This window comes from Herpailurus yagouaroundi, unplaced genomic scaffold, assembly GCF_014898765.1.
Source record: "Herpailurus yagouaroundi ecotype Mexico unplaced genomic scaffold, PumYag 530, whole genome shotgun sequence".
In the NCBI taxonomy this organism is placed as follows: domain Eukaryota; kingdom Metazoa; phylum Chordata; class Mammalia; order Carnivora; family Felidae; genus Herpailurus; species Herpailurus yagouaroundi.
In genome coordinates, this window is record NW_024412747.1 from 1,998,620 (window position 1) to 2,015,443 (window position 16,824).

The 16,824-nt window shown below is 41.1% G+C and overlaps 1 protein-coding gene and 1 long non-coding RNA gene across 14 annotated transcripts in view; one reads left to right on the forward strand and one right to left on the reverse strand.

Moving 5' to 3' along the window:
* Positions 1 to 16,824, forward strand: part of LOC121023157 (uncharacterized) — a 34,094-nt gene that overhangs the window by 15,350 nt on the left and 1,920 nt on the right. Inside the window, exon 2 of the long non-coding RNA XR_005787263.1 lies at positions 6,471 to 6,543. This is a non-coding gene — a long non-coding RNA (uncharacterized LOC121023157). The remainder of the gene's footprint in view (positions 1 to 6,470; positions 6,544 to 16,824) is intronic.
* Positions 9,444 to 16,824, reverse strand: part of RYR2 (ryanodine receptor 2) — a 768,472-nt gene continuing 761,091 nt past the window's right edge. For all 13 annotated transcript variants that reach the window (XM_040464903.1, XM_040464902.1, XM_040464892.1 and 10 more), the window contains 5 exons: positions 16,586 to 16,742; positions 14,392 to 14,456; positions 12,670 to 12,770; positions 11,622 to 11,673; positions 9,444 to 10,894 (listed from right to left, as the gene is read on the reverse strand). In XM_040464903.1, coding sequence (XP_040320837.1) covers positions 10,799 to 10,894; positions 11,622 to 11,673; positions 12,670 to 12,770; positions 14,392 to 14,456; positions 16,586 to 16,742 — 471 coding nt within the window. In that variant the 3' untranslated portion in view covers positions 9,444 to 10,798. The remainder of the gene's footprint in view (positions 10,895 to 11,621; positions 11,674 to 12,669; positions 12,771 to 14,391; positions 14,457 to 16,585; positions 16,743 to 16,824) is intronic.

The window sequence follows — 16,824 nt, forward strand, 5'->3', positions numbered from 1 at the left end:
CCCCCCTTTTTTTTTTTTTTTTTTTTTTTTTTAATTTTAGAAGAAAAATTTTAAAAGCCAGCACCACTGGTTTAAATTCTTGCCATGCTTTCAATCTCTCTAAACATTCTCTTCTGACGAGTCTCTTTTCTGCCTTCAGCCTGAGGAAATTCTTTCAGATGTTTCTTTTCCTGACCTCAGGTATTTTCATCACGGGCCTCTGTTGATCCTTACCCAGTTAAAGACTGGAGGGGACCCTCCATGCACCTTCAGAGCTTTCTTTCTCTGCAGCTTTCCTCCTTCTCTGGTTCTCTTTGCACGGAACACTAACCACCAAAGGCCCCCTTGGACTCCTGGCAACGTGTAGTTAACTTAGACAAGGTGATGCTATTGTTTTGAGTAAGGGAAGTTAACCAGCACTATCTTAAATAGTTGATTTATATTGAGTTTGAAATGAAATATTAAAATTTAAATTTTTATAAAGAATTCACTGACACCAACGATTATATCCTTGAAGATCAGTTTGAGAAATACTGATCTAGATGAAGAAATCAAAAATCATTATTTCAGGACTGTTATGGGTTAAATTGTGTTCCTGTTAACAAAAGATATGTTGGTACCCTAGCCCCCAGTACCTCATAATGTGGCCTTTTTTTGAGATGGGGCCTTTAAGGAGGTAATCAAATTACAATGAGATCATTATAGTGGGTGGGCCCTAATCCAGAATGATGGGTGACCTTATAATAAAAAGGAAATATGGACATGCACACAGGGAAAATGCTATGTGGAGGTTAAAGTTGCATTGACATAGTGATGCCATATCAAAGATCGCCAGCAACCATGGGCAGCTGGGTGAGAGAGGCATGGGACAGGCATAGGGCACTGTCCCTCACAGCTTTAAGGGGAAGTGTGATTTCAGAATGAACTGACAAGATAAATTTCTGTTTAAGCCACTCAGTTTGAAGACAAAATAAACAAACTGAACATCCAACATGTTTCTAGTTTGATAACTATAAGGATGTCAACTTTCTATAATCAATAATTTTAGCACAATTATAATCAAAACTCCAATAGGCATTATTTTTTGGAACTCATGAAAATGATTTAGGTCTTATCTGAAAAGAAAGCCTTAGAGAAATCGAGAGTTTGGGGAAAGATAATAAATGAGGATGGGGGGGCTTGCTGTATTATAGATTAAAACATTTTGAAGTTTTAGTGATTTAAACATGGTCCAAATGTAGGATTTGTTCAACACTTCTTACTGCGAGGAACAGAAAATTAGTTCAAACCAGGTTAAGCAGTAATGAAAATGTTAGTGTTTTCTATAAATGAAGAAATGTATGGCAGGCTTCTGATGACCGTGTAGTCTAGATGTTCATGATGGTATTAGGAACATAGCTCCATTTCTCTGTGCTTCTTCCTTCTGCCTTTCCCTTCTGTCAGCATCATTCTTGGACTGCCTTCTCTTGCAGTAGCAAAATGTCTGTCTGAACCGTGAGAGCTCAGTGCTTGTCATTCAGATACAAGGGATTCCTAGCCAAGGGGATATATCATATCAAGTCCCATAACTATCCAATAAGAGACCCAAGCTTACTTCTGATGGACCATCTTTATCTTTAGTCAACTACCTACCCCTGTAACAATCACAAAGTCAAGGACATGGTTACTTCATTGCTGACCATCTTTGAACTATATAGAAAGGCTCTTCTTATGCAAGAATAATTGAAACGAGAACAAAAGGACACTTGAAATAGTAAGGAAGACACACAGTTGGGTAGAATTCACCAGTACAACCACTTTTTAAGGAATAATTTTTATAACAAATCCAGTGACTTCAGTAAATTTAGGGCTACTTACATTTTTTAGCCATTTTGTCAGTATGGTATTGTGTTTTTCAGGAATCTGTCCGTTTCATTTTAGAAAAACTAAAGTGTCAAGTTTATTGTCAGATAGTTGTTGATAGTACATAATGTCCTATGGACATCTACAGTATCCAGAGTGATATCCTTTCTTTCATTCCTGATATTAATCATGCTTTTCTCTTCCCCTTTTTTCATGCTTAAACAGTGTTGCTATGGATTTATCAACCTTTTTTTTTTTTTTATCCCCTTCAAAAAACCAATGTTGGCCTCATTACTCTTTATTTTTTTTTTTAATTTTATTGATTTCAGCTCACATCTTTCTTCTACTTACTTTGGGTTTAATTTCTTATTTCTATTCTAATTTCTAAATATAGAAACCTGCACAATTGATTTTAAACCTTATAAATACACAGGCATTTAAGCTATAAATGTGCCTCTACTTATTGCTTTAGCTACATCCATAAATTTTGCTATGTTCAATTTTACTTATTCTTTTTGAAATATTTCCAACTTTTACTAGAATTTTTGTTTCAATTGGCAAAATGGCAGACAGGGCTAACAATAATGACAAATGTGCAAAAGTGGAAAAGTCCTTATAATCATGGTCCCTATTCTCTAGTTCCTAATCAGCTTTTAGCCTTTTGATTTTTATATCAGGGTTGGGAAGAAACAGGGTCATCATTCCCATCTGCTCACCTTCCTTCCAACTTATGACCTTTAACAAAGGACTTGCTGATTCCTTTTTCCTTAGTGGTCCTTTTATCCAGTATTACAGCCAAAAATGAAATTCAAAGCAAGTGGTCAATAATTGACTGCTTTTTGATCTTGGACCTGGATGGACTCAGGTTCCCTGGAAACCTAATATTACTTACCCTTTTAGTACTTTCTCAGAGAAACAACCGGAATCCTATAAACAGACATGAAATGAGAGGTGCCTGGGTGGCTCAGTTTGTTGAGTGTCCGACTTCGGCTCAGGTCATGATCTCGTGGTGTGTGAGTTAGAGCCCCACATCAGGCTCTGTGCTGTCACAACAGCTCAGAGCCTGGAGCCTGCTTCAGCTTCTGTGTCTCCCTCTCTCCCATCCCCTCCTCCACTGACACTCTGTCTCAAAAACTAAACATTAAATAATTAAAAAATAATGAGATAATAAACATAAAATCTATTCTCTTTTACAAGCACAGAGAATAAAGTAGAAACAACTAAACTATCAGAATTACAGAGAAAATGCACCATTCTAGATTGCTCAATGAGGCAACTATTCAAAAGTTAAGGCACTGAATTGTACAATTATGAATACACTGAACTGATAATTTCCCTTAGTCTTAGGAAAACTTTAGGTTTAGGGGTGGTTATCTCTTGCACAAATCTCATTTTGTTACATTGCGCAAGTTAATAATGTCAAGTCCCTTGCTTTGAATCGTGTTATTCAATTCTTAATCTTTGCATAAACTTTGATCCTCAGAATTCTGCCATTAATATCAGAAAAAGTAATCAAGCCTTAGCCAGGTTAAATGAATTCATCAATGCAAGTTAATAAATTTATCAAATATATATGGCTGGTAAGTTCTAGAGCTGGGGCTCAAATCCAGATCACCTGACTCTCAGGTTCGTGCTCTAACACATCACACTGAAGGCCAATGCATCATGTCCTTGTCACATAGTCATATGACTTTAGGGACTTCAAGATCATTAATGCAACGTTCCCTTAAACTGTAGTCAGTGAACCACTTATCGCAAGTACTGTGTATTAGTGAAGACTGGATACTGATTCGAGATACAGACTCCCTGGCCTTATCAGACCTTCCAAATCAGAATATTTGGGGGCATGGCTGAGGAATCTGAAATACTTACCAATTTCCAGATGATTTATGCTCCTATACTGAGAGAATCTTTCCTAGGAAGACTGAAAAATTGCCATATAGTCTCTACTTAAATACTTCTCAGGGGAGTAACACCTCCCAAGTTTGCCCAAATCACTGTTGGGCAGAAGTATCAAAAGGCCATCCAGTGGAGTGCCTGGGTGGCTCAGTTAGGCATCCGACTTTTCATTTCGGCTCAGGTCATGACCTCACAGTTTGTGAGATTGAGCCCCGCGTTGGGCTGTGTGTGTGCTAACAGTGCAGAGCCTGCTTGGGATTCTCTCTGCCTCTCTCTCTCTGTCTCTCAAAAACTTTTTTTAAAAGGCCATTAGAAAGAAATACGTCTATATATTACTTCTGAAAAGTGGTCATTAACTTTTGGGAACAAAAAAGGTTTCTTTTTCCTCTCACATTTTAAAGACTTGTATTTTTCAGATTTGATGAGCAGACCATCTATGCTTTCATTCAATAATTAACTGAACCATTCTCCTTGTTGGAGAACATGAAAGTAACGTAAATGTTAAGAAAACTTTGTTCTTTTTCTGTGACCTGTTAGCATGAGGCCATGATTAACCACGCCTCGAAGCTACTTTTTCCTTGTCTTTCGTTTTTGATTATTAAATATTTCAAGTGTCCAACAATCAAATGAAAACTTACACGGTAGACACTTGTATCAGACTCAAACCTCATGCACATGTTCAGATTTCTTTCATGCTACTTGCTTCTGGGGTCTCCAGCCTTTGGTTCTGCCTCAGCCTCCTGCACCACAAAACATTTTTGGGCCCTCACAGTTCTGCTTTCTCCTTGGTCAAAGGCTGACCAACCTCTTGCTCTTGACACTTTGGGCCCTCCCACACTCGAGCTAAGCGGCCCCACTTCCTACCTGCCAGCTTGGATCCACCTGCCCACTACAGTGTATGGATCTGATATTCAGGGTGGGGTCTTACAGGCCAGAGGATTCAGTCTGGCAGATGGAAGGGTACTTGATACACCTCAAAGTGAATTCTGACCAATGGGAAACAAGAGATGAGGAGAAATGACAGATTCACTCCCTGCCCTATCTCCTTCCCTTGGACTATTGTAACATACAATTTGTTTTCACAGAATGTCATGGGAGGTCCCAGCATGACAACTAGACACACCTGTGTGGTACCTTTTTCTCTTCCTTGCTTGTGACGGGGCACAGCCATTGCCTGCATGCATTAGTTTGCATTGCTACACATCCTTCCCTGACTCACCCTTGTTGCTTGGCTCTCCTGATAAAGCATAATCACCTCCATCCTTGCTGCAGGCTGCATTCTGGAGAACCCAGGCTGTGACAATAGCATGTAGTCACTAGCCAGCATAAATAATGTCGTTCCTTTCCTGACATTATGCCTCGTATAGAATATAAATTATTTTTTGTGTGTAGCATCCTTCCACAGCTCATTCTAAACTTAGCCTTCATGACATTTTATATGCAGTCATTTCATGATTTATATTCTTCAAACAAAATGATAAAGAGTTTCTAGCAGTTTATCTCACTGGTGAAAAACTGCTTAAATAATTTTTTCTCTTCTGTATACATAAAAATAAAGAATAAAATGACAATCATCTGGCTATGAATTTTTATTAATTTATAATATAATATCTTGCCTAGGCTTCTGCTCTATTCATCTTTATTTTATGTGGGAGGAAGGCCCTTAGCTTGGTCCTAATATAAAAAGCTAAATAGATATCTCCAGTTTCTCTTTCTGCGAGTAAAGAATATGACATCTTAAGATCATCCATTACTTTTCTTCGTGACATTATATCTTCCTATATTTCTGAATTTGCATATAAAATATTAGGTCTACCTAATGTTAACACGATTTTGGAAATTAGGTTGAAAACTGCAGGTGAGTGATTCAAACTACAATGTACAATAACTTCCAGGTCTGGTGATCTTTTGAAAAAAGTTATTAATGCTAGTGTTTCTACTTGTGTGTTAATATAGTATTGTTCATGTTAGAAGCATTACACTTTATAATAGTAATGTTAGCCAGGTCTCTATAAATTTTTTCTCTACAGACAAAAATTGAAAGGCCCATTTAGCCACACTTAATGCAAAGGGAGGACACATAGATCACACTTACAAATTTCTTGAAAAATAAATTTTATGATGTGTGGTAGGAATTGGAACACTGTGGGTGTGTGGGAGATGGTGGACAAGACGGGGAAATCCGTTGCTCCTTTGCCATTAAAACACTTTTGCCATTAAAACACTGTTGTGCTAACACGTACGATTTCTTTGATTCCCTAAAACTTTCCTCAACTGAGGATATCCAAAATGTTTAAGAAAATATGAATCCAAATTATTTTTTAAAAAATTTTTAATGTTTATTTTTATTTTGGACAGAGAGAGGGACAGAGTGTGAGTCGGGGAGGGGCAGAGAGAGAGGGAGACACAGAATCCGAAGCAGGCTCCAGGCTCTGAGCTGTCAGCGCAGAGCCCGACTTGGGGCTCAAACTCATGGAGTGTGAGATCATGACCTGAGCCGAAATCACATGCTTAACCAACTGAGTCACCCAGGTGCCCATGAATCCAAAGTATTTTAATCATGATGAATATTACAACTGGGTCCAGATCTTTTAGCCACAATTAAGTAACTTATGGACCATTAGGAAAACCAAGGAAACATTCAGTAGAACTCCATCAAGAAGTGAGGTAGATACTGAAATAAAATATTGAGGTGAATGAAACTTCACCTCCTGTCTTGGATTAAAATTGATGCTGTTTCTTTTTTTCAGAAATCGTGCATTTTGACACCAGCTCTTCATTTGATAATCACTTCCAGAATTCCCCTTATCAAAGACGCAGAAGGTGAGTACCAGTGACATTTCATCAAAGCTTTTGTAACTACCTGCTTTCCTGCTTCATTTCTGCTGGGTCATAAAGTGCCTGTTACTTTTCAAGCCAATCTGACCACAATAGGAAAAAATTTAAACAGAAACTTGGCTTTTTAGAGAAAGCTCCAGCTCTCCCACTGAACCGGGCACTTCTGCAAAGGCATTTAACCTGCCTAGATTGCTCATCCGAAACATGATTGCTCAAATCCTTTCCAGCGCGAATGTTCTAGAAAGCCTTGAATGTCATACATACGAAGAGAATAGTGCTTCTGCTCACTATACTGAGTTGTGACATTATAAATACTCTGCCATTTTGGGAACATGGAACTTTAAGGACTTACTCAGCTGTTTAGCACTCATATTAGCTACACAGTTGAATACTAGAAGTCTAGATGATATGATGGGTTCTGACCTTGTCCTATTAAGAAATGTGTTGGGGCGCCTGGGTGACTCAGTCTGTTTGGCATCTGACTCTTGATTTTGGCTCAGGTCATGATCTCAGGGTTTGTGAGTTTGAGCCCGGAATTGGGTTCTGTGCTGACATTGTGGGGCCTGCTTGGGATTTCTCTCTCTCTCTCTCTCTCTCTCTCTCTCTCTCTCTCTCTCTCTCTGTGCCCCTCCCCTGCACATGCACACTCTTTCTCACACTCTCAAAATAAACTTAAAAAAGAGAAATGTGTAATCAGGGGCAGGGTGGCTCAGTTGGTTAAGCACCCGACTCTATTCCAGCTCAGGTCGTGATCTCACAGTTCATGAGACTGAGCTTCATGTTGGGTTCCGTGCTAACAGCACAGAGTCTGCTTGGGATTCTCTCTCTCCCTCTTCCCTGCTCTCTTTCAAAATAAATAACTATTAAAAATGTGTTACATTTATGGCTATTAAAAAACCCAGGTGCCATCCATGCACTTGTACCAATGTGAGATGATATTTTCCAGGTTTTGTCACAGCTATTTCAGAATGTTAGATAGAAACTTCACCAGTAAGGTGATAGGGAGGTCATCCTCTTCACCATACAATATTTATAAAATAATTTGGAGAATGTCTAACTGTCCAAACGTATCCATGTCAAGTTTACATGAATTCCATGCTTGGTAAATGTACTAAACACATTTGTTTAAAGTTCTCCTTTACTGTGTCCTGAGTAAACGAGGCACTGGCCACACTGATGGCCACCTAAAGCCCTTTTTAGCAAAGGGGAGGGAGGCCATATTGGTATATTCACCCAGAAAATTGGAGTTTAAGAAAACAGGAACACTTCCCCAGTAAAGCAACATAGTGAAAAGAAAAAAAAATCATTTTCACAGCTATGCCTTTGCAATGGCAAAAAATGTAATTTTCATTACAATATGACTTTTAAATAAGGTTTTGAGGAACTAAGAACTGCCTCTTCTATGTGAGAAAAATGACGATCAGTCCACGGACTAAGTACCATTTAGTGCATCTGGAAATCTTCAACCATGATTCTAAATGTATTTAATGGAGTAGGATCAAGAGAGATTTCTGGGAAGAGAGAGACAGAGAGAGGGGAATTAAGAATGGCAGAAAAATGTCTGTGTTAAAACAGAAATATGCAGACATTATTTTGTGAATGTTTGAATGATTGTCTAATACAAAATCTCGAAAGGGATGACATTTCTTGAGTTTGAGTCCATCAGTCCAGAGTTTAATCAGAGAAGTGGTGAGCCACGTTGTTTGAGATTCATGTGACATTTCCTGGGAGAATTAATGCTGATACATAAAAGCCCCTCTTCTCTTGAGGACTTGAGAAGGGAATAGAGAGGTGATCTCCTCTAAGTGTCAGCCACAGTAAGGCTGGGCAGTGGGTGGCTTTCTAAAGTGACTGGCTTTGCTCCCTTACTCTTCCTCCAACGCCGATGCCCAAAGTTCAAGGGTGGAGGAAGCTCTTTTTCCAGAATTCAGCCTTTTTCTGTTTCTCTGTGAGCACTGTCACCTTCCCAGGCACTAAAGCCAGGAGTGATTAGGAGAGTCAACAAGTCTGCAAAATCCAGGCCAGGAGATGAGTAGGGATTTGTTCTCTCACCTCTCACCTGTACTGTTGTTTCACATCAAATCTGACTTTGCTTTATGCATGAAGACCCAAATCTATCAGATTTTATGTCCTGGAGAAATATGTATTCCTTTTCACTGTATGCTTCCTCTGCAGTTTTGTGGCAAAGGGGAACATGCTTTTTGATGTTTTATGGAGCTGATCTGATTTATTTTATTCAGACACCTCAGAACATAAGATCACCTCCCTGGGCAGGCTTGGGAATTCCCATGGTGTGGTTGAATTGACTCTATTCCTTCTCCCAAATAAAAATGATCCCAAAAGACAAATGCAAACTCTAGGTACCATAGCTCTCATGTTGCGTCAACAAGTTGAAAAATGACAGGTGATACCCAGCCCAGGGCTTGGAACACGGCGAATGTTCGATTAGTGTCTGAGTATCTAATAACACCGCTTGCTAGTTAGTGTACCGGTTCTCTTTCATATGAAGGCAGAAAATGAATCCGTACTATTACAGGGGGAAAAAACTGCCCTGAGCAAGGAAGAACCTTCTAGAATGAAAGCTGTATAAAAATTAAATGATTTGGGAGACAGTGATCCTTCTGTAATTGGTGGTTTTAACGAACTCCTGATGTCCCCGAGTCAGGGAAAGGGCAGGGGTGAGGCTAGGTGGTTCAAACTGCCTGCTGACTCTGAGTTTCTGTCATCATAAAGGCAGCAAACTTGCTGGGCCACAAGGAAATCTGAAGGCATTAAAGGCCATAGGGCAGGGTTTGCATTGCCCCAGACCCCTCTCAAGTTAACAGCTCAAGGTTTTATAATGCCTCTCAACTATACATGAAATGGAGAAAGAAGAGAGTGAGAAAGTTAGTTAAATAGTTTAATCAGAGCAGTTTTCCAATTCTAAAATTAACAAGCAGACTTGTAATAAAAGAGCTCCAATGTTTGCAAAATGATCTTGCTTCCATTCTGAATCTGTCTTTTTATTTGTAAAGATAAGCATTACATTTAAAAGGACTCAAAATGGAGTGACTGGTAATTATCACCCGTGGTTTTTGATGCATCTGATGAACTCCCTGAATGGATATTGCTTCAGCTTTGATATTAAAAAAATGGCCGGACGAGAAGTCCTTAATCAGCAACTGATCACAGGTGGCCAAAAGAAAGAGAAAAACCCAAAACTACTGTCAAGTTCATAACGTATCACATTGTTGGTGGATGACACTGGCTCCAAATATACAATTAAGCCCACGACACTTTATTACTATGAGTAGAATTATCATGAAAGGTCTCTCACGTTCATCAACTTGCTTCTGGAGGTTTTCTTTGTTCTTTTAAACTTGCATAATAAACATGCAATGAATTATTTCTTTTGAAAGTGTATTTTTTTTTTGCAGTCTTTGTGTTTTCATACAAAGATTTCATAAAGTCGCAGTGTTGCACCAGAGCATTACCAAAATAAGAGCACGATCACATGGGGAGGGTAAATGTGAATTTAGTGAATGAGAAGAGCCTCCTCTCGTCCTGAGACAGGCCACCCGTCTTTTTTTTTTTTTTTTAGAAAGGTGCACGCAAACTGCTTTTCTTACCCTCCCCCACCAGAGAAAAGAATAAAGGAAAAAAAAAACCCACAAAATCAATCTGAGAAAAAAAAGATCGACATGAAGAAAATAAAGATGGTTTTTTTCATGCACACATCTTCTGCATAGCTCAACCCACATATAGTAAGGCACTATTTCCCTTCGTAAGTGGTGTCCACGGCAATCTCTTAAGTGCTACAGTGCTCTGTGACCATTAGAGAGTTCCTCTCAGGATGGTGAAATAAAGGGGCCGGATGAGTGTGGCTGTCACGCGTCTCTGTGACTGTCCCATAGCTCAAGGGGACTTCCAGGAGTCTCAGAAGGAAATCGGTCCATTTGCGTTATGACTGAGAGTGTCCGAAATGGTGTCCTTTCCAGAGTTCCTATGTTGTCTGTGTATGAATTTAGAATATTCTTCAGTCTTTATTCTCAAAGAAAATACACAAGGTGGGGGGGGAAAGCACAGTCGGGTCTTCAGAAACAGAGTTCACTGCTCCCAGAAAGCATATAATGCTGGCAATTCACAAATTCAGCAGGATGTCTCCAAGAGAGCAGAGAGAAAGAGTCAGAGAGAGACAGAGACCGAAACAGAAAGAGTGAATGTGTATGTTTTGGTTTTCAGAGGTGACCAGAGTCTGAGTTTAATTTAGCTGGTCTTCATACTGTTTCCGGAAACAATCCCCTGCTGGGAAGAATTCCCAGCACCTTTCTTGATACATCTTCCAGACATAAGATTCCTGTCAACGTAAAGGAAATGTATTAACATCATGTCTTTCCCCAGGATCTGTGCATTACCACAAAATACAAGATAAAAACACACATTTGTTGCATATATATATCACATACCCATGTAACTGTGTAAGTACACATAATTACCTGATTCGAAAAGCCCAAATTCATCTAGAGAGTGCCTAGCTATACCAGACCTCATATTTCTATTAATAATCCATCTTCATCTGGACCATAATACAATAATGATTAAAAACACTATTTGTGGCATATGATTTTATGGGTTCTCTTAAGGAAATATTAATTGTATCCTTCAAATTCAAACTGCTAACAATCGGAGGTGAATATTTGTGGAGGGAGAATTTCAAATACTTAAGGAGAACCGTAGATATTTCATACACAATTATTTTTAATTGATCCTAATATTGTGGGCTGGAACTCATCTGAAACCATCTGCTATCTGATTAAGCAATCAAGGGCATTATACTTATCAGAACACAAAGCCCTGCGTTTTCAGCTAATTAAAAGCTTACATTTTTTACGTGAACTTACGATTTTACTTTCTCGACAAAGGCAATCTTTGCCCGCTCGTCTGGGATAACAGGAATTTTTTGTTAAGATACTATATCTGAAAGTAATCCCAACTCTTCAGGTTTAATGCACACATTTTCCCCACCATGTCCATATTCTCTGTCACTTCTTTCAGAAGACAGTGTATGGTCGCTGTTTACCTACCTGTCCCGTGTGCTCTGTTTCATCTTTGTTTATGAGATACATCAGAAAAAACCTACAGATACAGAGAGACGAATCAGAAATGGGTTGTATGGAAATGTCAGCGTTCACAGATACTTCTGATCTGGCTACGGGCTAACTGCACACTGTTGGCAGAGCGGAGAAACGTATCAAAACTGCAAGGCAAAAGACGCCACAGGAACCAAAAGCTTAACCATTTTTAAAAAGTACGTTTTCAAAGTAGCTACAATGTGGGCGTGCGCAGATCAAGTTATACCTCTCGGGAGCTGCTGTACATCAGGTTTCGTGTCAGATCGCACTTAGCCACTCATGGGGCAGGAATCACAATCCCCATTTAGAAAAGCAGGGATTAAAAAGTTTAAATAACTTGCCTAATGTCCCACAGTTGTGAATGCCGAAGCCTGCTTTTTTCTTTTCTTTTTGCTACAGTGCTACTCTGCCTCTCTTCTGTTTGATAGCAAAATTGGGTTAGAAACCAAGAATAATTTTTTAGCAAACTGCAGCTTGGGCTAGTCCTACAGCAACAGCCAGATTTCTATGTATTAAAAAAAATGCAACTTTGAATCATGTTAGAACACCGTGCCTAAAGAGGATAATTGGGCCTAAAGAGATCTGTACGTCCTCAGAAAATGAAGATGGAGATTCCCGAGTCCCTAGGAGGCATCTGGAGTCTGCCTTCTTGAAATGGGAAACACGGCCAAGGCTCTCTGAGAGGCTGAGGATGTATTTCACTTATCATTTTCCACCTTTCCATTTCGTGTTCTAGAAGGTATCATTCACATGAAGGGCTGCAAGTTCTTTTCTTATCACATACCCGTCTGATACCACACCGCATACCAGATACACATACCTCCTGAGGACAAGGGGACTGCTAGCTGTGGGTCTTTCTCTCAGAGAGATAGACGAAGCCTGAGTTCAACAGTATAAAGAAAGGAAGCTATGTCTCTTCTGCTTCTCAAGCTTGCTAACAGGGGGGCACTCACTGGCGGGTATAAGGAGGGGCTGGAGAGTCTGAGTCAGGCACACTCACAGGTAATTGGCCAGGTTGTGTTCCTGTAAAGTGTGGGTTTCAAAGCCATGTGGCACTGTGTCGAAGTAATCGTTGCCTATCCCACAGATGAAACATTTGGTCTAGAAGACAAAGGGAAATATTTACGTGTCAGATTTCAGAAAGCAAAACAAAGGAACACACAACTCGCCACTTAGGGGGCAGCTGCTGTGCTTACTCGATGTTTGTAGAAGATCACGACAGAAGGCTGTGCCAAACACATGAACGCTAATTTACCTGTTGCCACAACTATATCTGGCTGGAGGTTTAAATGACATAGGTACCAGCAACAAGTTCACATGTAGGAAGAAGCGTACAGGATCACGATGGCTGAAAAGCACTGTCTTTTCCTTATTTCCTCCAGCTTAAGTGAGAGTGCCCAGACTTAGCCATCAGTCTTGTTCATGACATTAACTCAAGTTATGTAGATGGGACTCAATGTGCCCTCAGCTGAAACCACCAGCTTGGTACCTACTGGAACAAAGTCTGATGACCCAGGGGAGGGGGGAAAGGTCCAGACTACTCCCATCTGGAGAGAGCCAAATCACATATCAAGCTGTGGGGTGTTCGATCAATGACTGAGAGAGGGTCCGCCACGGGTGCAGAATTAACCAATGAACATTCATCATCAGAACTTTCTACTCCAGGAATGAGGTGCCTGCTCTTTGTGCCCCTTGTTTGTTCTAACCAGATCTCTCAGAGCAGCACCTGCTTAGGTCCGTGGTGTGCAGGACCAGCACACGAAAGCTAAGGAGAAGCAGGCCTCCCGTTTCATTATGTGAATTTCACATGTATCAACTCAAGCAGTTGTGATAGTTATTGCCCTCGTGTGGCTCCAGATGTTCATCCTGCTTGCAAATTAGCAACTGTTTAATGCCATCGGAGGCATATTTATGATGCCTTAGATTCTAGGGCCTGGACTCAAGATGATTAAGATAATTTATTCAGTTCCCTCTGCCTTATTGATCAACAACTGTGGACAGCAGGAAGGCCACATTCAGAAAGGCAACAGGTCTTTATACCATTTGATGTCTTGACTAAACGGGCTCATGCTTCGCAGCTTCACCCACGAACCTGCCCCTCCTCTGTGTTACTTATCGCTGTGACTCTGGAAACCTGGGTAGCGTCCCCGCTTGCTCAAACACCTCACCTCTGCATCTGGACAATCACCCGCTGCTTGTCATGCCAGCTCCTAAGTACCGCTTGAATCCATCTGGTTCCCACATCTTCGGTGGACGTCATCATCTCCTGCCTAAAACATGCTCCCAGCCCACTTCCCTGCCCCTGATCTTGGTAGTTGCTAATGCACTGCCAGACCCCATCACCTTACTTAAAACCCGTTTCTGATTTTCCACAGGCTGTACGTTACACTATACATCTCTGCAATGAGTTATTATAAAGGGTTCAACACCCCGCTCTGCAATTTCCTGTTTACTTATTTGTCAGTGAATCCATCATTCTGAATGGGTGGTTCTCCTCAGGGAGCAGGAGACATTACTGTTTGCACGCCCCCGGCGTCCGCCATGTTTCCCGCCTACCACACGATATGCGTGGCGCGGATGGAAAACGGGCCGAGGAAGTCACACATTGCTCATGCCCTTTTCCTACTTTCTCCCACGGCCGTGATTCTTTGATAAAGACAGTAGGAGAAATGAGTGCCCACAACAACAACAACACAGCTGAGTCAGACACGGCAAGACTCACCTCCATGTCTTCTTTGACTTGCTCCTGTTGGTCTCTTAGCTCTCCAAAAGCATCAATAATTAAACCTGGTGTTAAATAAAAACACACTCGAATCTTTAGCAACCAGAGAATAATAATGAAGCTCACAGCCCCGTGGCTAGTCCTCCCAAGGAAAGAGAAAACGTACAGCCAGGTTGGGAGAAGTCGTGAGTGGGCACACACTTGATACTCCTCCTAGGGCAGCAGCATTATCTCTTGGGGGCAGAAGCACAGCGGGTACTGTGCTTACACCGTCCCTGAGAAGGGGGTTTCAAAACGAAGTGACAGGGCAGGAAAAACCGCTCATTACCACGGCACATGCACCTGGTATGTTAGCCGCCACGTTGTTCCAAGAAAGAGCAATAGAGATTTCTGGTGGCAAAGCGCAGGAAAGTCTACTGATAACATTTTCAAGTACCGATTTGGAAATCAAACGTCACCATATGAACTCAGGAATCTGCCTCCACTCATTCTCGTTACGTGTTCCTCACAAGTAAACTTGCTGGCCTGTTATTAACTGTGTCAGCCAGGAGCTAACTGCACCGCGTTGTTTCCTCTCCGCTCGTTTTCCTCCTGTGACTTACTGGCTGCACATCTTTTTCCGAGTGTTTTATGAGTTTGCTCTCTTATAAAATATGTTATTGTTACACTCAGTAAAGACAAAAGGATGGATTATGAATCTTGTCGACTTGTTCATGTACTTTACTGGAAACAAAAAGTACTCTTTTGTGCCTGCAGAGCTTAGAGGATAATAACACATTTATAGACATTTAATTCAAGCCAGGATAAACGTATGAGCAGAAAAAGGTAACAAGAGTGATTTTTCTGAGGGAGAAGAACACCACATTCCAAGTTTCCTTAGGGTAAAGGGAAGAACTGGTACGTTAATATGGCTCTCTGGTTTTTTTTTTTTTTTTTAAGTTTAACTTATTTATTTTTGAGAGAGACAGAGACAGCATTAGTGGGGGAGGAGCAGAGAGAGACAGAGACAGAGAGACAGAGAGAATATCCCAGGCAGGCTCTGTGCTGTCAGCCCAGAGCCCAATAGAGCTCAAACTCAGGAAACCATGAGACCATGACCTGAGCCAAAACCAAGGGTTGGACACTCAGCCAACCATGCCACCCAGGCACCCTGATGGCTCTCTGGTTTCAACTGAGGGCTCTGGGTCCAGAAACCTGGGTTTGGATTCCAGCCCTGACACTTCTTGACTGTGCACTTTGGCCAAGTTACTTAGACGTATTATGGCTCAGTTTCTTCAAATGTAAATAACACCACTATTTTCACGGGTGTATGAAGGTAAAATGAGTTAATAACATGTGCCAGGCACATAGAAGGTACTCAACAATGATAGCCTTAGGATTCTTTATGAGGCATCAGATACTGTGCTGAGTACTCATATGTACATCACTTCTTTTTTAAAAAAAAAAATTAAAAATTTTTTAATGTTTATTTAAAAAAATTTTTTAATGTTTTATTTTTGAGACAGAAAGAGACAAAGCATGAATGGGGGAGGGTCAGAGAGAGAGGGATACACAGAATCCGAAACAGGCTCCAGGCTCTGAGCTGTCAGCACAGAGCCCGACGCGGGGCTCGAACTTATGGACCGCGAGATCATGACCTGAGCCGAAGTCGGACACTTAACCGACTGAGCCACCCAGGCGCCCCAATGTTTATTTTTGAGAACGACAGAGTGCGAGCAAAGGAGGGGCAGAGAGAGGGAGACATAGAATCTGAAGCAGGCTCCAGGCTCTGAGCTGTCAGCACAGAGCCCGACGCGGGGCTCGGACTCACGGACCGCGAGATCATGACCTGAGCCGATGTCAGCCGCTTAACCGACTGAGCCACCCAGGCGCCCCTCAAAAGGAGTTAAATGGCTCACCCACCCAACATTATAAAGTTAATAAGTGGCAGGGCAGAAAGTCACAGCGAAGAAAGTGCTCTTTCCATTAGGTAATGGGAAAAGAGTCCAAAGAAATCTGTATCCGTCTTCCCCTTTACCAGGGCCCCCTTTGATCCCCCCCTATAGATTTCTAATGGAGAAACACTGAACAGAAAAGTTCTCGTTGCCTTTTTACAGATAGCACTTGACATTCTGACCTGCCCTTAAGTGTTAACTTGAACAATAAATGGCTCAAATTCTAGATCCTCTTGAACTCCAGTAAGGAGGATGCTCACCTTGAATTATGGCCAAGAGAATGACAATCACGAAGAAGAAGAAGGTGATGTCAAAGATGATTCGATAGATCTCATATTCATCGCCTGCTGGGTCTTCGATTTCATCGCCGATACCCCCTCCAGCACGTACCCCGACGTACATGTGGAACATGTAGCACTGGAAAAGACAGACACAGTTACTTCCTGGAGACGCTGCCCGTCTGGACATTGAACAAAGTTGAGGCTCTCTCTGTAGTTGC